This window comes from Talpa occidentalis, unplaced genomic scaffold (genome assembly GCF_014898055.3).
Source record: "Talpa occidentalis isolate TD23 unplaced genomic scaffold, MPIMG_talOcc4v2.1 talOcc4.15, whole genome shotgun sequence".
Lineage (NCBI taxonomy): Eukaryota > Metazoa > Chordata > Mammalia > Eulipotyphla > Talpidae > Talpa > Talpa occidentalis.
In genome coordinates, this window is record NW_023601543.1 from 60,833,580 (window position 1) to 60,850,449 (window position 16,870).

The 16,870-nt window shown below is 44.6% G+C and overlaps 1 protein-coding gene across 1 annotated transcript in view; it reads left to right on the forward strand.

Annotated features, from left to right (window-relative positions):
- Nucleotides 1-1,432, forward strand: part of MAOB (monoamine oxidase B) — a 105,898-nt gene extending 104,466 nt beyond the window's left edge. Inside the window, exon 15 of the mRNA XM_037512500.1 lies at nucleotides 449-1,432. Coding sequence (XP_037368397.1) covers nucleotides 449-601 — 153 coding nt within the window. The 3' untranslated portion in view covers nucleotides 602-1,432. The remainder of the gene's footprint in view (nucleotides 1-448) is intronic.
- The last annotated feature ends 15,438 nt before the right edge of the window (nucleotides 1,433-16,870 follow it).

The following is a 16,870-nucleotide window of genomic DNA, read 5'->3' on the forward strand; positions in this document are numbered from 1 at the left end:
CTCTCTGAGAAAGTGAGGAATAATTTGAAGGATGAGGCAAGATTAGTTAAGAATCTGAAGGGGAGGAACAAGACAAAATCAATAACAAACCCTAGAAATCTGATGTGGAAATGAGGCTGTAAGATGAGGAGGTGGGAATAAAGTGAGGAGGGGGCACAGCGGACTACGGTGGAGGACTCTGGGTGCCTTGGTAGCAGGTGTGGTGACATACGTCTGAGGAGGTGTGAGCCTATAACTCTGAATCACAGTGTTGTAAAATAATGTTACCCCAAGAAGAAATAAAGGACCCAGAAGGAATGGAGGTGAGTATTAGGAGCAGAGAAAGTATGGTGTTTAATGGCCTAGATGGTAGCAAAATTGGATTGTGCTCAGAGAACTAGAAGAGGGCAGAGTTTCTGCAGTGAAGCACACCAGGCCTGTACTGACAGCTCATGTTCTCTGAACTCAGGATGTCCCTGTGAAGCCGATTACCACGACCTTCCTGGAGAGACATTTGCCCTCCGTGCCAGGCCTGCTCAGGCTGATCGGATTCACCACCATCTTTTCAGCAACTGCTCTTGGCTTCTTGGCCCACAAAAGGGGACTACTTGTACGGGCCTAAAGAGAGGGCATCTGTAACCACACCCTCTTCCTACTCTACTTGGTGTCTAGTTTGGGGGAAGGAGCTGCAACAAATTTCCACCAAGTCATGAAGAATGTAGAGTGATGTGGGGAGCGTGGAGATAAATCAGACTTCTGACCACAAGAAAGATGGTATCTCTTTCTTCACCTTGGCCCAGCTTTGTGTCCCTTACCTGACTTAACTCTCTGTTTTCCCCATCTTCAAGTTTACTGCCCCCAGAATCTGCAGTAGTTAAATCTTTTTAAACATCCCGGCTGTCCCTGAACATACCTTGCCCAAGCACAAAAAACTATTTTGTTTCCCCACCCAGGTGGCTTTGCGTTTGTTCTGCCTTGGATGTATCACAAGGTTCTTGGCATTTGCCCTTAGGACCCTGTAGTGTTATAGCACGGAGACCTCGGAGGCCATCTAGTCCCCACCTTCTACTTTACAGTAGAGCTCACTGAAGCTGAGAGAGGCAGAACTTAGTTGTGCCAAGTCCACAATAAGCCACTGAGATTTGTGGGACTAGAACACATGCCCATTGCTTTTTGCACCTCCCAGGAAGTAGAACCCAGTCACCTCCCCCCACACCTTGCTGTGATCACTGATGGTGTCCCCTTGTGTGGGTTTGCTGTGTACTAAGTTGTGACACACTACGCAGATGCTACTCGGTATATCACCCTGTCTTACTGTCTTGTATAATATGTCTTCAGCTGGCTTTGATTTACTTAAGGGTAGGAATCTTGTCTTTTCTTCACCTTGTATCCCCCACTATGTCTGGATACAAAGGTCAATACATATTTGGGTAATTAAAAATAAAGTTGATTGAGCAGATGTCTGTTGTCTTTCCTTTTTGAGCAATGACTTTCAAGGTTGTGACAGATCAAATGAAGATCCAATATCAGGCATATAATTTACTTTACACCATTTAGTCCAACTTTCTTTGAAGCCCAGATGATACATGCATTTTGATTGTGTGATCCATCATGTATGTGAGCATTTGATAAATGATTTATAATGCTCTTTTAAGGGTGCTTAAAGTCAGAGCTCCTTGCTTTCACCCCCCCATCTGTCAAAATAATTGACATATTAATAACGCTTAAACTAATAAAATAATTATATTAGTTCAGTTGACCTTTCCTATTCCTTATCAATGCAAAGCTTTTTATTAGGTACACTCATTAATGTAAAACTACAGCTTCCCAGCCCATTAAATTCAATTTGAACTACTTTGTAAATGAAATAATTTCAAAGTACTAATACCTCTCAACACCCAAGGTCAGTTTTTATCAGGATATGTTTTAAATCGATAAATGGCCCTTCTCACACTCCCTTTCATTATTCTCGGCATAAATGGAATTTAAGAATTCCCCCACGTGGGCCTCCCCTGGTGGCGCAGCAGTTGAGCACTGGGCTGCGGGGATGTCTGTGGCCTCTGCAGCGCCAGTTCAATCCCCAGCCGCCAGCGAGGGTCCCACATGGCGCACAGACCTCTCCTGTCGCCCGCTGCTCCCCTCAGCAGTGTACTTCGGTCCTTCTGCCTGCTCTGCTCCCCGCTCTGGCTCTGGTGGATTCTCTCACCCTCCCGCGCTTCTGACTGTACCCAGTGCTTGTCTAAATAAATAAATCTTTAAAAAAAAAAGAATTCCCCCAGGATTAATCAAAAAGAGTAGAGGATTTTGTGATTTTGCAGTGATACTTACATTCATAAATTTGTTTTTTAAGATTTATTTTATTTATTTATGCACACAAGAGCTGGGGTATAGGCCAGAGGTGCAGGGTAGGGTGGGGGGGTGGTTTGAGAGGATTCACCAGAGACAGAGTGGGGAGCAGAACAGGCGGATTTACTGAAATACACCACTGAGGGGAGCAGCGGGCGAGAGAGGAGGTCTGCTGCGCCGCGTGGTTTAGCTCCCTGAGATCGAACTCGTGCTGCAGAGCTGCAGATAGCTTCATAGTGCTGCAATTTAACCCTTTGCGCCACTAGGGAGGCCCTACATTCATAAATTTATAGGAAGTTTAGACACTAAATGAGGGAATTTAAGAAATCACTAAGGCTTTCTTTGTTACATTTGGTTTTTGAAACTTTAAAAATGTGATGTACTTGGCAGAGGGATGTCTTCATGATCATGCTTCCCTCCAAAACAGCCCCCACCCAAGTCATCACATTGAGGAATCAAATAAGAAATTGCCTTTTCCAGGAATCTCCTGTGTCATGAACCCTCCAGCTAGGTGAGGTCCCTTTTCTTTGTTCTCCCAATGCCACATGCATGGGCCTTTGTCTGCACTCACCGTGTGACACTGCAATGTTATCAGCTTGTTAAATGTCATATGACTGAGGTGCCAATATACATTACATATCAGTTACAAAGGTAAATCTGAGATAGACAAAAATGGGAAACATCAAAGGAAAGACCTGGAAACCCCTTCTCTGTTGCAACCACTCACCAGTGGTGAGGAGTTTTTAAAAGGGTAGATGTAAAGAGAGCTGCTGTGCTGAGTCCAGCTCACCAAAGGGAAGGACAGCGTGCTATCTGCTCATCCCACATCTGGTGAGAGGGACTTCAAGTAGACCCCTGTTGACAGCTTGACACGCTCCTGAGGAATCTAAATTCTGGATCCTACTTAACCTGTTTTTGACCAGAGAGGGAGGGAATGACAAAGAAACAGCCAGAAAACAGAAGCTGTGTAAGGCCAAAATAAGCCAGAAGGAAAAAGATAAATATCAGATGGTTATGCATTGCAGAATATAGAGAAAATGGGGCCTCCCCTGGTGGTGCAGCAGTTGAGCACTGGACTGCGAAGCTGCCCGCAGCCTCTGCAGCGCTGGTTCCTGGCCACCAGCGAGGGTCCCACATGGTGCGACAGACCTTTCCTGCCACGCCCGCTGCTCCCCTCAGCAGTGTACTTCGTCAGTCTGCCTGTTCTGTTCCCCGCTCTGGCTCTGGTGAATTCTCTCACCCTCCCACACTTCTGACTGTACCCAGTGCTTGTATAAATAAATAAATAAATCTTTTAAAAAAAGAAGAATATAGAGAAAATGCACAATAGAGAGAAAAGGAACAAAAGACCAAGACAAAGACAAAACTTCCAAGCTCTCCATAGATCTGAGACATACAGCAAGGGAGGAGGCAAGAGAGAGGGTCAAAGCAAGGGAGGGAAGAGCACAGGGGACTCTGGAGACAGTCCATGTGTGCTATGGTGGCAGGAAAATAATGGGGTCTACAGCCAAGGAGAGAAACCAATTACTGTACAAAAATGAACAACAATGTAAGAAAATAAAAAAATACACTAATCTTAAAAAAAAAAAAAGCCTGACTAACTACACAGGCAAATTATAGTAGGAACAAATCCTAAATTCAGCAAAAGAATGTAACGCTTACCCGAGGGAATAGGAGAGGGAGGCGAGAAGATGATCTCAGTGTATCTTGGTCAAGTCTCGTGATTTGGTGGATCATTGATCATTGCTATTGACTTGACGCCCTCCTATCTGCTTTCTTTCATACTTCAACTCTGCCTGTTCCCAATTACCTTGTTCTCTGCCACTGAACACACAAGATCTTGTCTCCTGGCCAATCTGTTAGGATTCCTTTACTTTCATCTTAGTCTGCAGGTCAAGTGACACAGTTACTGTCACCCCCACAAGGTCAGGCATCATTACCCCATCCTGTCACTTAGCCTTCCTCCTCCTTGTGGCTACTTCGTCTTGACCACTGCCACAGAAAGGTTTTGGGTCAGGTCCACTCATGGGCTGCTGGCCACTTAGAGAATCAACCCTGGCCCAATCAGTTGTGGTAAACACAAAAGCAGGTGGCCTATGTGGAAGGACCCATTTCTGATCACTTTTGAATAAGGAGACCACAGGCATGGCAAGTACTCAAAGACTATTTTCTTGCACAAGACCTTACCAAGGGACGAGACTGACCCCAGTTATGTAACTGTGAGGATCCCAAATTGCAATATACTCTTTCATAACTGAAATATCCACAAGTGTTACAGGGGTGTGCTTCCCCCTAACATTCAGAATCACTCCCTTGAACAAAAGTAACAACACCCTCACCATATTGTGCTTCTCTTACCTTCTAAGTTATATATTGGGGCCCTTATATAGAGGATACCTCTTGGGCAGCATCCACTCTCAGCCTATCTTTGCACTCCAGGCATTGCTGCAGCAACCAGCAATAAGCTGTGCAGGTAACTGAGAATACCTTCTTCAGGGGCCATTCTGATACAGGGCAAACCTGGACATGTAAGGGAGTTAATGTTTCTGAGAATACTTTGACCGAAGGGAGATAAATACTCTCCTCTTTGTTTCTATTCTGAGGTGCATTTTGCACAACTCCTCAGATGGGCCTTGGAAGGACTGAGCCCCAGAAGCCCACAGCAGTGACTAACTCAATAATGCACCTTTGGATTGGCATTCTTTCTTGCCCTCCTTCCTTAAGTCACTCTTTCCAGGCTCATTTTTGACCCCTGAAGTCACTTCCAACCATGAACTAACTATAAAAAACCTTTATTAAGGTTCTGCTTATTTGGGAGAGGACACAGCCTAAGACAGTCTTTCCTCCAAATTAAAAAGAACAACACTATAGTAAACCTTATCACCAAATAGAATAATCTAGAACACGCTGGACTCTAGGGGACTGTGTAGATAACTGGGTGTAAAGTGGTGGTGGGTTTGTTGTTTTATTTCCTGTTAGTTTTTCAAGCACTGAAGAAGACTCATCGGAGTGTAAAATTCTCCTGGAGCTTGATCTTAATGACATTTCAGCCCACAGAAACTGGAGGCCTAACTGCTGTATCAGAAATAACTGATCTAATCAGACTCTGCACTTACCCTGGGCTGCTACTGTCTGATGTGATTGCTCCTTCATTTCTGCAGAAACCACTCGATGAGTCACTGGCAAGTCATATCCCACTCCGGCAAAATGACAACTGAGCCTCTGTCATCCGTCCATGATCACTTTGACCTCTGAGTGCACCTTTCTTTACATCTCTCATCCTCAGCCATTCTTTAAGCATTCTGGTTCAGTTTTTTCCTTGAAAATCCAATTCCCAGCCAGGTAAAAAATGCTGAGTGGCACCAAGCTTTTGCTCTCAAATTCAATATGTCTTACCTCTAGGCCATTGTATTGTATTACCTCTGCTGCCAAACCCTTTTCAATACCAGAATCTTCCCTGGGTTATAAAAAGTCACAGAGGAAGTCCCAGAGTTATGTGAGGAAGCGGGAAGAGGACTGAGAGCTATTGCAGAAGAGAGTGAGAGCGGGCGTGGGCTGTTACCCCTCATTGCCATGACTCCTCTGGCCTCGTGTCCTCTCTTCTTCTCCTCTTCTGGGCTCCACCTCCACTGCTTCCAAGAGCTCAAACCCCTCCCTACTCTACTGGCCAAGGCTGGGTTTGCATCAACAACGGCCATTTTTTTGACCCACAATTAGGGCCGAATGTTGGGTATTAGATTTACTCAGTATTCATCTTACACCTCCTTTCTAATGGAATCTTGGTTTGGCTCAGGTGTTCACCTGCTACTATGCTCAGGGCAGGATGTTGACCACACCATCAGTCCCAAGAAGTGGACACTGGTTAGTCTAAGTCAATCATAATGGGTGTGTTCCTTTTGTCAGTGATTGACTTAAGCCTGGATTTGTTATTCAATCTTAGCTAATGGAACAAAAGGAGAAATGTCCATGGAGGGTGGGTGGGCACCTCTGGGAAACTGTCCCTCATTCTTAGACTCATAAGGTAAAAAATCCTGTTCAAGCTTCTCTGTGTTCATTACAAATGTCTGGATGTGACACTTGTAGTCACTACAGCCATTTAACTTTTATTTATTTTTTTCTTTTTAAATTTTTTTCTTATTTTATTTTTTACATCATTGTTCATTTTTAAACAATATTTGCTTCCCCCCACCCCCTTAGGTGTAGTCCCCATAGAGTTTCCTTCACCAATGCACCCGTGCACCATCACCTCAGTCCCCTGTGCTCCTCCCTCCCTCCCTCGGATCCTTCTCCCTCCTCCTCCCCTGCAGGATGTCTCTGATTTGTAATTGCACATTTTTGCTTTGTTGTGTTTTATACAGTTATTATTATTTTTTACACTGATGTCTTATTGGGTTCCCCTATATTCCTGCTATAAGTGAAACCATCCGATATTTTTCTTTTTCCTTCTGGCTTATTTCACTGAGCATATTTCCTTCTAGCTCCATCCACGTTGCTGCAAATGGCATGAGTTTATCTTTCTTGATTGCTGAGTAATGTACCACATCTTCTTGATCCAGTCATCTATTTTTGGGCATTTGGGTTGTTTCCAGGTTTTGCCTATTGTAAATAGTGCTGCTATAAACATAGGCGTACAAGTGTTCTTTTGAATCACTGTTTTTGTGGCCTTTGGGTAGATCCCTAGGAGTGGAATTGCTGAGTCTTATGGTAGCTCCATTTTTAGACTGAGGAACCTCCAGACAGCTTTCCATAGTGGTTGGACCAGTTTGCACTCCCACCAGCAGTGTAGGAGAGTTCCTTTTTCACCGCATCCTCACCAACATTTGTTGTTGCTTGTTTTTTTGATATGTGCCATTCTCACTGGTGTAAGGTGGTATCTCAGTGTGGTGTTGGTTTGCATTTCCCTGATGGTAAGGGATGTTGAACATTTTTTCATATGCCTGTTGGCCATTTGCATTTCCTCTTTGGAGAAATGTCTTTTAAGTTCTTCTGCCCATTTCTTGACTGGATTATTTATTTTGTTTTTGTTGAGTCGTGTGAGTTCTTTGTATATCTTTGTGATCAGTCCCTTATCAGTTGACTGGAGTGCAAAGATTTTTTCCCAATCAGTGGGGTGTCTCTCAGTTTTGGTTAATGTCTCTTTTGCTGTGCAGAAGCTTTTCAGTTTGATGTGACTTTTAGGCCAAGGCTGAGACCCATGCAAATAACAGATCAGGATGGCAAAAGTCACCAAGACACAGGTTTGCAGCCTTGATGTACTCTGCTTACAGTCTACCCTAGCTCAGGATGGTTGGTCAACAGGTTTGGATAAAGGTGTTCCAGTACTTATAATCCAAAGTACCCATTTGACTTGAAAAAATTTAAGACTTCTTGTAAGACTGTCTGTAGACAATAATCATGTTCATTGTTAATATAAAAATAGCTATGTTTCATTAAATATGTATTTTATGACACATTATTTCATTTTGTCCTCAAATCACCCCCATCATCTCTATTGTACAAATGAAGAGATTGAGTCTCAAAGATGCTTGAAGCAAAGGTCTCACAAGTAAGTGGACATGGGCTTTAAAACCCCTTGGAGTTGTTCTAAACTTGAATGTTCTCTACACTGTCTATGGTCCCTGAGCCAATCCCATACGATGATTTATACAGAATACCTAGGCGCTGAACTTTCTGAATCACAGAGATTTCCAGAGCTTAGATATTTTTTTAAAGATTTATTTATGCATACACGAGCTGGGGTACAGGCCAGAGATGAGTGGGGTGAGAGGATTCACCAGAGACAGAGTGCAGAAAAGAACAGGCAGACTGACCAAAGTACACTGCTGAGGGGAGCAGCGGGCGAGACAGGAGAGGTCTGCTGTGCCATGTGGGCTGCTCCCTGGCTGGCCAGGAATCGAACTTGTGCTACAGTGGCTGCGGACATCTTCGCAGGTTGCATCGTCACCCTTGCACCACCAGGGAGGCCCCAGCTTAGATATTTTTTAAATTATTTTTTAATTTATATCTTTTACATCATTGTGTATTCCCCGTAAAATTCCCACCACCAATTCACCCATGAACCATCACCATAGTCCCTTGTGCTCTTCCCTCCCGTTTTGATCCCTTTTCCTCCCCCTCCCTCACAGAATGTCTCTGATGTCAAAGCTTAGATATTTTATTTTCAAGGGAATTTTCTCTTGCTGTCCCTACCACTCACTCTAGTCCTATATCTTCTTGATACATTCTTTTGGCTGCATCATTACGTGGATTAAAGAACGATAGTCATTCAACAACGCAACACCCTCGCAGGTGCTGATCCTATGGGCAATCTCCAATAAACTCCCCACTTGCAAAATCTCAGTCTCGGAGTTGGTTTCTGCTATTGTTACAGCTTTGCAATGATTATAATAGTCTGATGTTTAAAAGTAATTATTTTTTCAATCATCTAAAAACATTTCTATTATTGGGCCTCCCCGGTGGCGCAGCGGTTGAGCGCTGGGTTGCGAAGCTGCCCGCAGCCTCTGCAGCGCCGGTTCGATCCCCGGCTGCTCCCCGGCCACCGGAGGAGGGTCCCACATGGCGCGCAGACCTCTCCTGCCGCCCGCTGCTCCCCTCAGCAGTGTACTTCGGTCCTTCTGCCTGCTCTGCTCCCCGCTCTGGCTCTGGTGAATTCTCTCACCCTCCTGCGCTTCTGACTGTACCCAGTGCTTGTATAAATAAATAAATAAATAAATAAATAAATAAATAAATAAATAAAAAAAAAAAAAAAAAACATTTCTATTATTTATCTCTGGCATTCAGACACCTGGTTAAACAGTCTGCTGCTGTATTTATGTATTTGCTCACTGTCTGCTGCTTCCTGAAGGATCTGAGCAACATCCAGCAATACATGTGAACATAAAATTAATAAAACAAGTCAGAAAATCAAAACTTGTGTCAAAGAAAGATGGTAGGTGAGCAGTAAGCAGAAAAGGAGAAGGAGAACAAGCAGCTGGACACAGGAAAGAGAATCTGAGGGACTCCAGCAAGGACACATTGGCCAAGGCCTACACTGTTCCTGTTTCATCTTGTCACACTGTCTGAAATATTAGAAAGCCTCCAGGGTGGGGTCTCTTGACGTGCACATTCGGCCCACCAAGTGGATTCCCGGCACATCTCATCCTAGTGTGAGGAAGCATCGTCAAACTGTGGTCAAAGCAGAAATGAAGTCTCTGAAGACGGAATTCTGGTCTAGTGTAATAGACATCAGCACAAAGTTACTGCCGCGTGTTGGGGGATCCAGAGACGACTCCTTCCCCATCACTTCCTGGGTTCCTCCTTCTGCCTGCCTCCTCAATATCAGCTCCCCTTCAAGTCTCCCCTCGGTCTCCTCCTGGTGCACTTTCGGTGGGAAACCTGCTCCTTTCCCAAGATCCTGCTGGGGCAGGAAAGAGGGGCCCAGATGTGCTGAGCGATTCCCAGGGGCCAGGAGTGGGGGTGCTGAAAGATACTTCTCTGTAACTTAGCCTCCGACGGATGGCGCCTCTATTTGAAAGGGCTTTTGAACATGCAGCTGCTTGAGAGAACTAGAATAAAGATAGGCGAGAGGGGAAGGCTGCAGTAAGCTCCGCTGGCCTCCAGCCGACTGTGGCTGAAGAAACTTCTCTTGGGACTTAGGACCTATGGGCAGTGCTAGTCCCCCTGCCTCGGGCATCCGCCCCAGTTGTCAGCCTGGAGAATTTCTTTGTTTCATCTTCCACTCACTCAGCTCCAGAAATTCCTTCTTCATAAAGCCACTGGGAATAGATTCTGCTGGGTCCAGTAATGCTCCTCCCCACTGTTCTGCGACCATCCCAGGCCGCGTAAGTTCATCGTCGGTTCAGGCAGCTTGAAAGAACCTTGGAGCCCTTGGCATCATCCTCACAGGTTAGGGGAAAGGAGGCAGCAGGGAGACCATGACTCGGACCCCCTGCGAATCCCTATAAGCTCTTTCCTCTTAGCCCTTCTGTGACGCTCTCCGCCTCTCTCCACTGCGCACCGCTGCACGGTCCTCTCCCGCCCTTACGTGCTGCGTCCCTCAGCGCAGGCGTGTCCACTCACACATGCGCACACCACGCTCCAGGTGCCGCCATCGGCCACGCGTGTGAGACCCGCCATAGATGCTAATGGCGGGAGGCCAGAAAAAACCTGATCACTTCCATTTACCCTACACCCTCCCAACCCATGAGGTGCACGGTGCCAGTCACACAGCATGCCTGGCTTGGTGACCCAGATGGGCAGTGGGGCATCGCAGCCAGATCCCAGGTGAGGCTGGCAGGTGATTCAGTCAAAATTCCATGGACACAAGTCCAGGTGGATTCAGGGGCCCCTTCTTCCATGCAGGAGTATCCGAAGTCATATTCACCAAGAACTAGAAGACTGGCAGCACTGGGGTTCCAGCTATATCCAGGCCCCATAAGCAGATGTGTGAGAGCAGCACAGTTAAGGTGGCCAGTGAAGACCGATGACCTAGAACTGGGTCCCAGACCCTGTCTTCTTAGAAGGACAAGTCCGCCTGAAGGGACCAGACAGAGACTCCATGCCTAATAACCAACAGCAGTCCCCTGGGAATTCTAAGAGAAGCCCATCCTCTGCCCCCAAGACACCCTGGAAATTCAGACTGCAGAAGACCCTGGCATGGGGAGCCCACATGACCCCCTGAACTTTCCATGGCCATGAAGACTCATTCCCCTTTGCTCACCCTACCCTGCTGCCTCTGCCCAGGAGATGGGATTGAGACATGGACTCTTCTTTCTGTCTCAGGGGGACAAGCCACATGGTCAGTTTTCCTGGATGTTGAACCATGTTGAAGGATGTTATCAGCCCTCACGATGTTCCAAAACCGTCTTCTCTCTTTACCTAACTAGAAATTTCTACTGTGGGCGGATTCATGTGTGTGGCTAAGAGTAGATGTGCAGGAAGGGAGAAGGTTGGTCTAACTTTGAGCAGCCAGGATACCCTTCCAGTTGGGCTTCTGTCCTAGCCACTGCAGTCATCTGGGGTGAGACTGGATTTGTTCCTTTCTGTGCTTGTTAATTTTAATTTGTTAATTTTGTTTTTCAGCCAGATCCCTAGCTTCCCCTTGAGACTGGGCATGGCATAAATGATTGAGTGAAATAAATAATGAATAAATGCTTCTCTCTTGGATTCCAATTTAAATCCAAGGAGCCTGGTGAGATCTGAGGACGGGTCCTGTCAATTATTTCTTCCAGACTGACCTCCAGTTACTAATTGGCTCATTTAAATTCCTTCTTTTGAGGACATGTTATAATGGAAGGAAAATAATTAAAGAGCAACAAATTTGAATTTGTAGTTGGGTACCTTTGAAGCTTTGTCATTACCAATATGTTTCTAGGCACCATATTAAATTGTGAGCCAGGAAAATGATGGTAAGTTTTCATTTTTGTCATGCAAGTGATATTTCATAGTAAAATCTGAATATTAACAGTAACCTTTGATCCTTGCTTGCTTATCAAAAATATTGCCTTAAAGCAGTATTTCCCAACCTTTATCACATCATATCACAAAGAAGAAAATGATTGTATTTGAAATGCATACTGGGTAAAGAGAAAGGTTACTTCATGCTTTGAAATGAGCAGCTTGGATGTTCCAGCCACCCAAGACCCTGTTCCCTTGCCCAGAGAGCTGATGGCCTTGAAATCTTTGCACACGTATAACATCAGTGGTAGGGTCTGCCACTTGAGGACATCTAAAACATTAAACATTGTTTTAAACAGACGTGTAATTTCAAATCTGTATGAAGGGACAGTGAGGACTATGATAAGAGATTAAGGTGGTGCATTAGCTGTGGAGAAAGTGTTGTCAGAAAAGCACCTCTGAAAAAGTGATTGATAATTCATGAGCAACCCAAAGGATTTAGCCAAATAAAAAATGGAGAAAAGGATCCTCAGAGAAAGGAAAATAAGACAGAAAAGAAGCGGATGTGTCTGAGGATTTGCAAGCAGAACAAGATGGCTGAAAGTTTCTGAGGAAGAGGGGAGTAGCTTGAGGCGAGAAGAAAGAAGCTGGTGGGGCTTTGAGGATGTAAGGCCTTGGGAGCCAGGATCTGTCATATCCAAAGAGCAGCCGTTGAAGGGCATTGAGCCCGGACTCACATTATCAGACTGGCAATATTAAAAAGATCACCTGGGCTACTTGTGTGGTGAGGAAAAGCCAGGACATTGGGGCAGGTGATTAGTAAGTAAAGAGATGACAAGAGAGGGAAGAAGTACTTCAAGATATATTTTGGAAGTCACAGTAGACCACAAACTTCTCTTGAATCTTTTTTAAGGTTGATGTTTATTTCATGCTAACAGCTGCACCTGCATTATCTTCTATAATGCTCAAAACACCTGAAGATCTCCATCGAACAGATGAGAAAATGCACACTGGATATCAAGATTCAAACCCAGGCCTAGCTGACTCCCGGAACCTGTGGGAAACACTTATGCTTTCTTACAAAGGATGGTAACTTAAGCAAGAATCTGTTTCTAAAGAATGTTCTCGGGGCCTAACAAATCAAAGTACTAATAATAAGTATTCTCACTTCTGCATGATAACTAAGAACTGAAACTAGCATAGTTTCCTGTCCCTGAGCAGAACAATACTGGAACCAGTCTACATAACTTGGCTAGTTGTCCCAGGAAATACTTGCTTCAGGAATACAAAACTTTGAACCAACAAAAAGAGTTTAATCAGGACGAACAGCTTACTAGTTAGGACTCGTTCATGACCCCACCTTACTATGCTGCCACTCCTGAGCTATTATATCAGAGACCATGCTGACCCAGCTATCTGCCTTGCAAGACTGGTCTTGAAGCTCACCCAGCCCAAGTTGAAAAGCCTATAAACCTATGAACCCTGCCCTAATTTCTCCACTTTGAGACACTAAGACATGTCAATGATCAAGGCCATTTGTATTTATTAAATTCACTGTATTTATTAAATTCACTGCTAAAGGGGGGAATTTGGGCTTTGCAGATGTGATTAAGTTAAGGATCATAAAATAGGGAGAACATCTTCAGTTATCTGTGGGAGTCCAATGTTAACACAGCATCCTCATAAAAGGGAGGTTGGGGCCTCCCCTGGTGGCGCAGCGGTTGAGCGCTGGGCTGCTATGCTGCTCACAGCCTCTACAGCACCGGTTCGATTCGATCTCCCGCCTCCGGCTGAGGGTCCCACATGGCGCGACAGACCTCTCCTGTCGCATCTGCTGCTCCCCTCAGCAGTGTATTTCGTCGGTCTGCCTGCTCTGTTCCCCGCTCTGGCTCTGGTGAATTCCCTCACTCTCCCTCGCTTCTAACTGTACCCAGTGCTTGTATAAATAAATACATAAATAAATCTTTTTTAAAAAGGGAGGTTGGAGGATCAAAGTTGAGGAAGAGGGCATGCATCCATCCATGGTAGCAGGACATGGATTAGAAGGGTGTGGCATGAGCAAAGCATGCTGACATCTAGAAACTGGAAAAGGCCAGGAATGCATTCTCCCTTGAACCTCCAGAAGAAGCCAGTTTTTCTAACACCTTGATTGTATTCCTTTAAATCGCTCTCAAACTTTTCATCTCCAGAACTATAAAAGTGTGCGTTGTTTTAAGCTACTTAGTTTGTGTTAATTTGTTACAGGAGCAAGAGGAAATTAACACAGCCCATAAAACGAAAATGGTTGACATAGCAAAGGTGGTTAGGCCACTTGTGAGAGAAGTTGATCTGCTTTCACTCTGTCGGGCCTGTCTGAATTGGCCCCACCTCTCAGTGAAATTACCTTCAGGACACATGTTTTGGCAACCTTTGCCAGTGTAAACACAAGGCCCAACTAACCTCAGCGGCTTCCTTGGGTCCATGAAGGGACCCCATATTCGCTAGTTGATGCTGATACAATCAGCTGTGGTAGCTGGTTGAATACGCATATTGGACGAGCATACCTCCTTTGTTTATTCTCTTAAGATAAATATAATTCATTGCTAGACCTATTTGGTGTCTCTCCAGTCTGGGGGTATCATTTAGAAGCTTAGTTGCTCATCTTTACAGGGCAGAGTTGCTGAGGTTATTTCTCAAGTTCTGTTGAGATCCTGAAAACTGAAGCATATTCTAAGGCATTGTTCAAGACACCAGCTACTGTTAGTCATGATTTCTGAATTCATACAGCCTAGAATAATATACGCTGCTTGGGGATTTCTCAGGTGGTCCCAGTATCCTACAATGTCTGAAAGAAACATGATTTTGACCCAAAGCTTTTTTTTTTTTTTTTGACCCAAAGCTTTAAGAATACTATAGAATTTTTTTTAGATTTATTTATTTATGCAAGAACTGGGGTACAGGCCAGAGGTGCAGGAGGGTGGGAGAATTCACCAGAGACAGAGCAGGGAGCAGAACAGGCAGATGGATCGAAAACGCTGCTGAGGGGAGCAGCAGGTGAGGCAGGAGAGGTCTGCCACGCGATGTGGGTATCTCCCTGGCTGGCCGGGAATCAAACCCATGCTGCAGAGGCTGCGGACAGCTTCACAGCACTGCGCTCAACCCCCTGTACCACCAGAGAGGCCCAATACTATAGATCTTTATTACACCAAAAAAATCCTAACCAAAATCCTAACTTTGTAATCCTACAAAGCTTCCTTGCTCTCTGTCTCTTTAGACTGTAAAGGCAGCTTTAAAACAATCCTTTTCTCTAGCAACACTATAGCCCCAAGTTAACTTCCTGAAACTTCTCTTCTCTCCAACCCCCTTGTCTCAGTTTCTCCAGATTGGTTCCCTGCCCTTATAAGGCAAAAACAATACAACTGCTCACATCTCCCACCAATTTTCTTTTTTTTAAAGATTTATTTTACTTATTTATGTATACATACAAGAACTGGGGTGCAGGTCAGAGGTGTGGAGAGGGAGTGAAAGGATTCATCAGAGACAGAATGGAGAGCAGAACAGGCAGACTGACATACACTGCTGAGGGGAGCAGCAGGAGAGACAGGAGAGGTCTGCTGCGCCATGTGGGTCACCTCCCTGGCTGGGGATCAAAGTCATGCTGCAGTGGCTGCCAATAGCTTCATAGTGATTGCACCACCAGGGAGACACCCCCACCAATTTTCCACCTCACCCATTCCATAAATGGAAACAACAAAGGCTGTGGAACCAACAACTCTAACAAAAAGTCTAACAAAAAGGGAGATTAAGGCAAAGGAAAAACTGTGGATATTAGATATTAATTTTTTGATCCATATCAAAACAGGAAAGAAAGAGAGTGCAGACAAATGTGTTTAGAGGAAATTCTGGGTGGGATGTGACACCTTTTAGTTTCCTCCCAAGACTAAGCTGTTAATACTTTGGGATTTCCACTTGAAGGAAGCAGCAGCATTTGGCCAGAAGATGGCACTCTTTCAAAACAAATATCGGCTGCCTCTTTACATGGTGCTGAGAGATGGAGAGCCCTGGCTGACAGAGATCTCAGATCTCCAGTGAAGAGAAGGGCTGGGCAGACAGGACTAAAGGACTGACGGTGAGCAATAGTGGATGGAGTAAAGGGGACTTCACATTCAGCACTGTTACTGATGCTTGTGATTTTCCTTGCCATTTAGCCTTGCCATTTGCTATGGTCTGTATGTTTGTGCTCTCCCCCACTTCTCCAGCTTAAATGTGAAAATTCTATCGCCAAAACTGATGGTATTAGAGTGGCATCTTTGGGGGAAAATTAAGGCCATGAAGGTGTGAGCCTTCGTGAATGGTATTAGTGATATTATAAGAGACCCTAGAAATTTCCTTCAACCCTTTCAGCACTTGAGGACACACATGGAGAAGATGGAAATCTATGAAGTTAACAAGCGGGTCTTCATCAGACATTGAATCTCAGCACCTTGATGTTGGTCTTTTCAGCCTTTGCAACTGTGAGAAATAAATGTCTGTTATTTTTAAGCCACCCAGTCTGTGGCCTTTTTGTTCTAGCAGCCTTAAAGCCTAAGATACCATCTTTAGTTTTTTTCTACCATTATCTGTCTACGCAGTGTGCTTACCTATCAATACTTGCCACACAGTGGTGCTTATGGAGGCTTCCCTGAAATCTCGTATCCTCATGTCCTACCAGCACATAGTAAGTGCTCAGTAAGTATGTGTTGAATGATTGTTAAAATTGGTAAATGTTCACAAAATTTAAAATGACTGACAGTGAGCAATGGTGGATGGAGCAAATGGTGGATGGAGTTTTCTGTTTAAGCATTATGGAGGTTTCTCAAAGACTAAAAATGGATCTGTCATACACCCAGCAACCCCACTCCTAGGTATCTATCTAAAAAACACAAAAACACTAAATCAAAAGGAAACCTGCACTCCCATGTTTATAGCAGTACTACATATAATAGCCAAGATATGGAAACGACCTAAATGCCTCAAAACAGATGAGTAGATCAAGAAGATGTGGTATATATACTCAATGGAATACTACTCAGCAATCAAAATGATCAACTCATGTCATTTGTGGCAACATGGATGGAGCTGGAAGGGATTATGCTAAGTGAAATAAGCCAGAAGGAGAAAGATAAATACCGGATGGTGTCACTTACGTGTG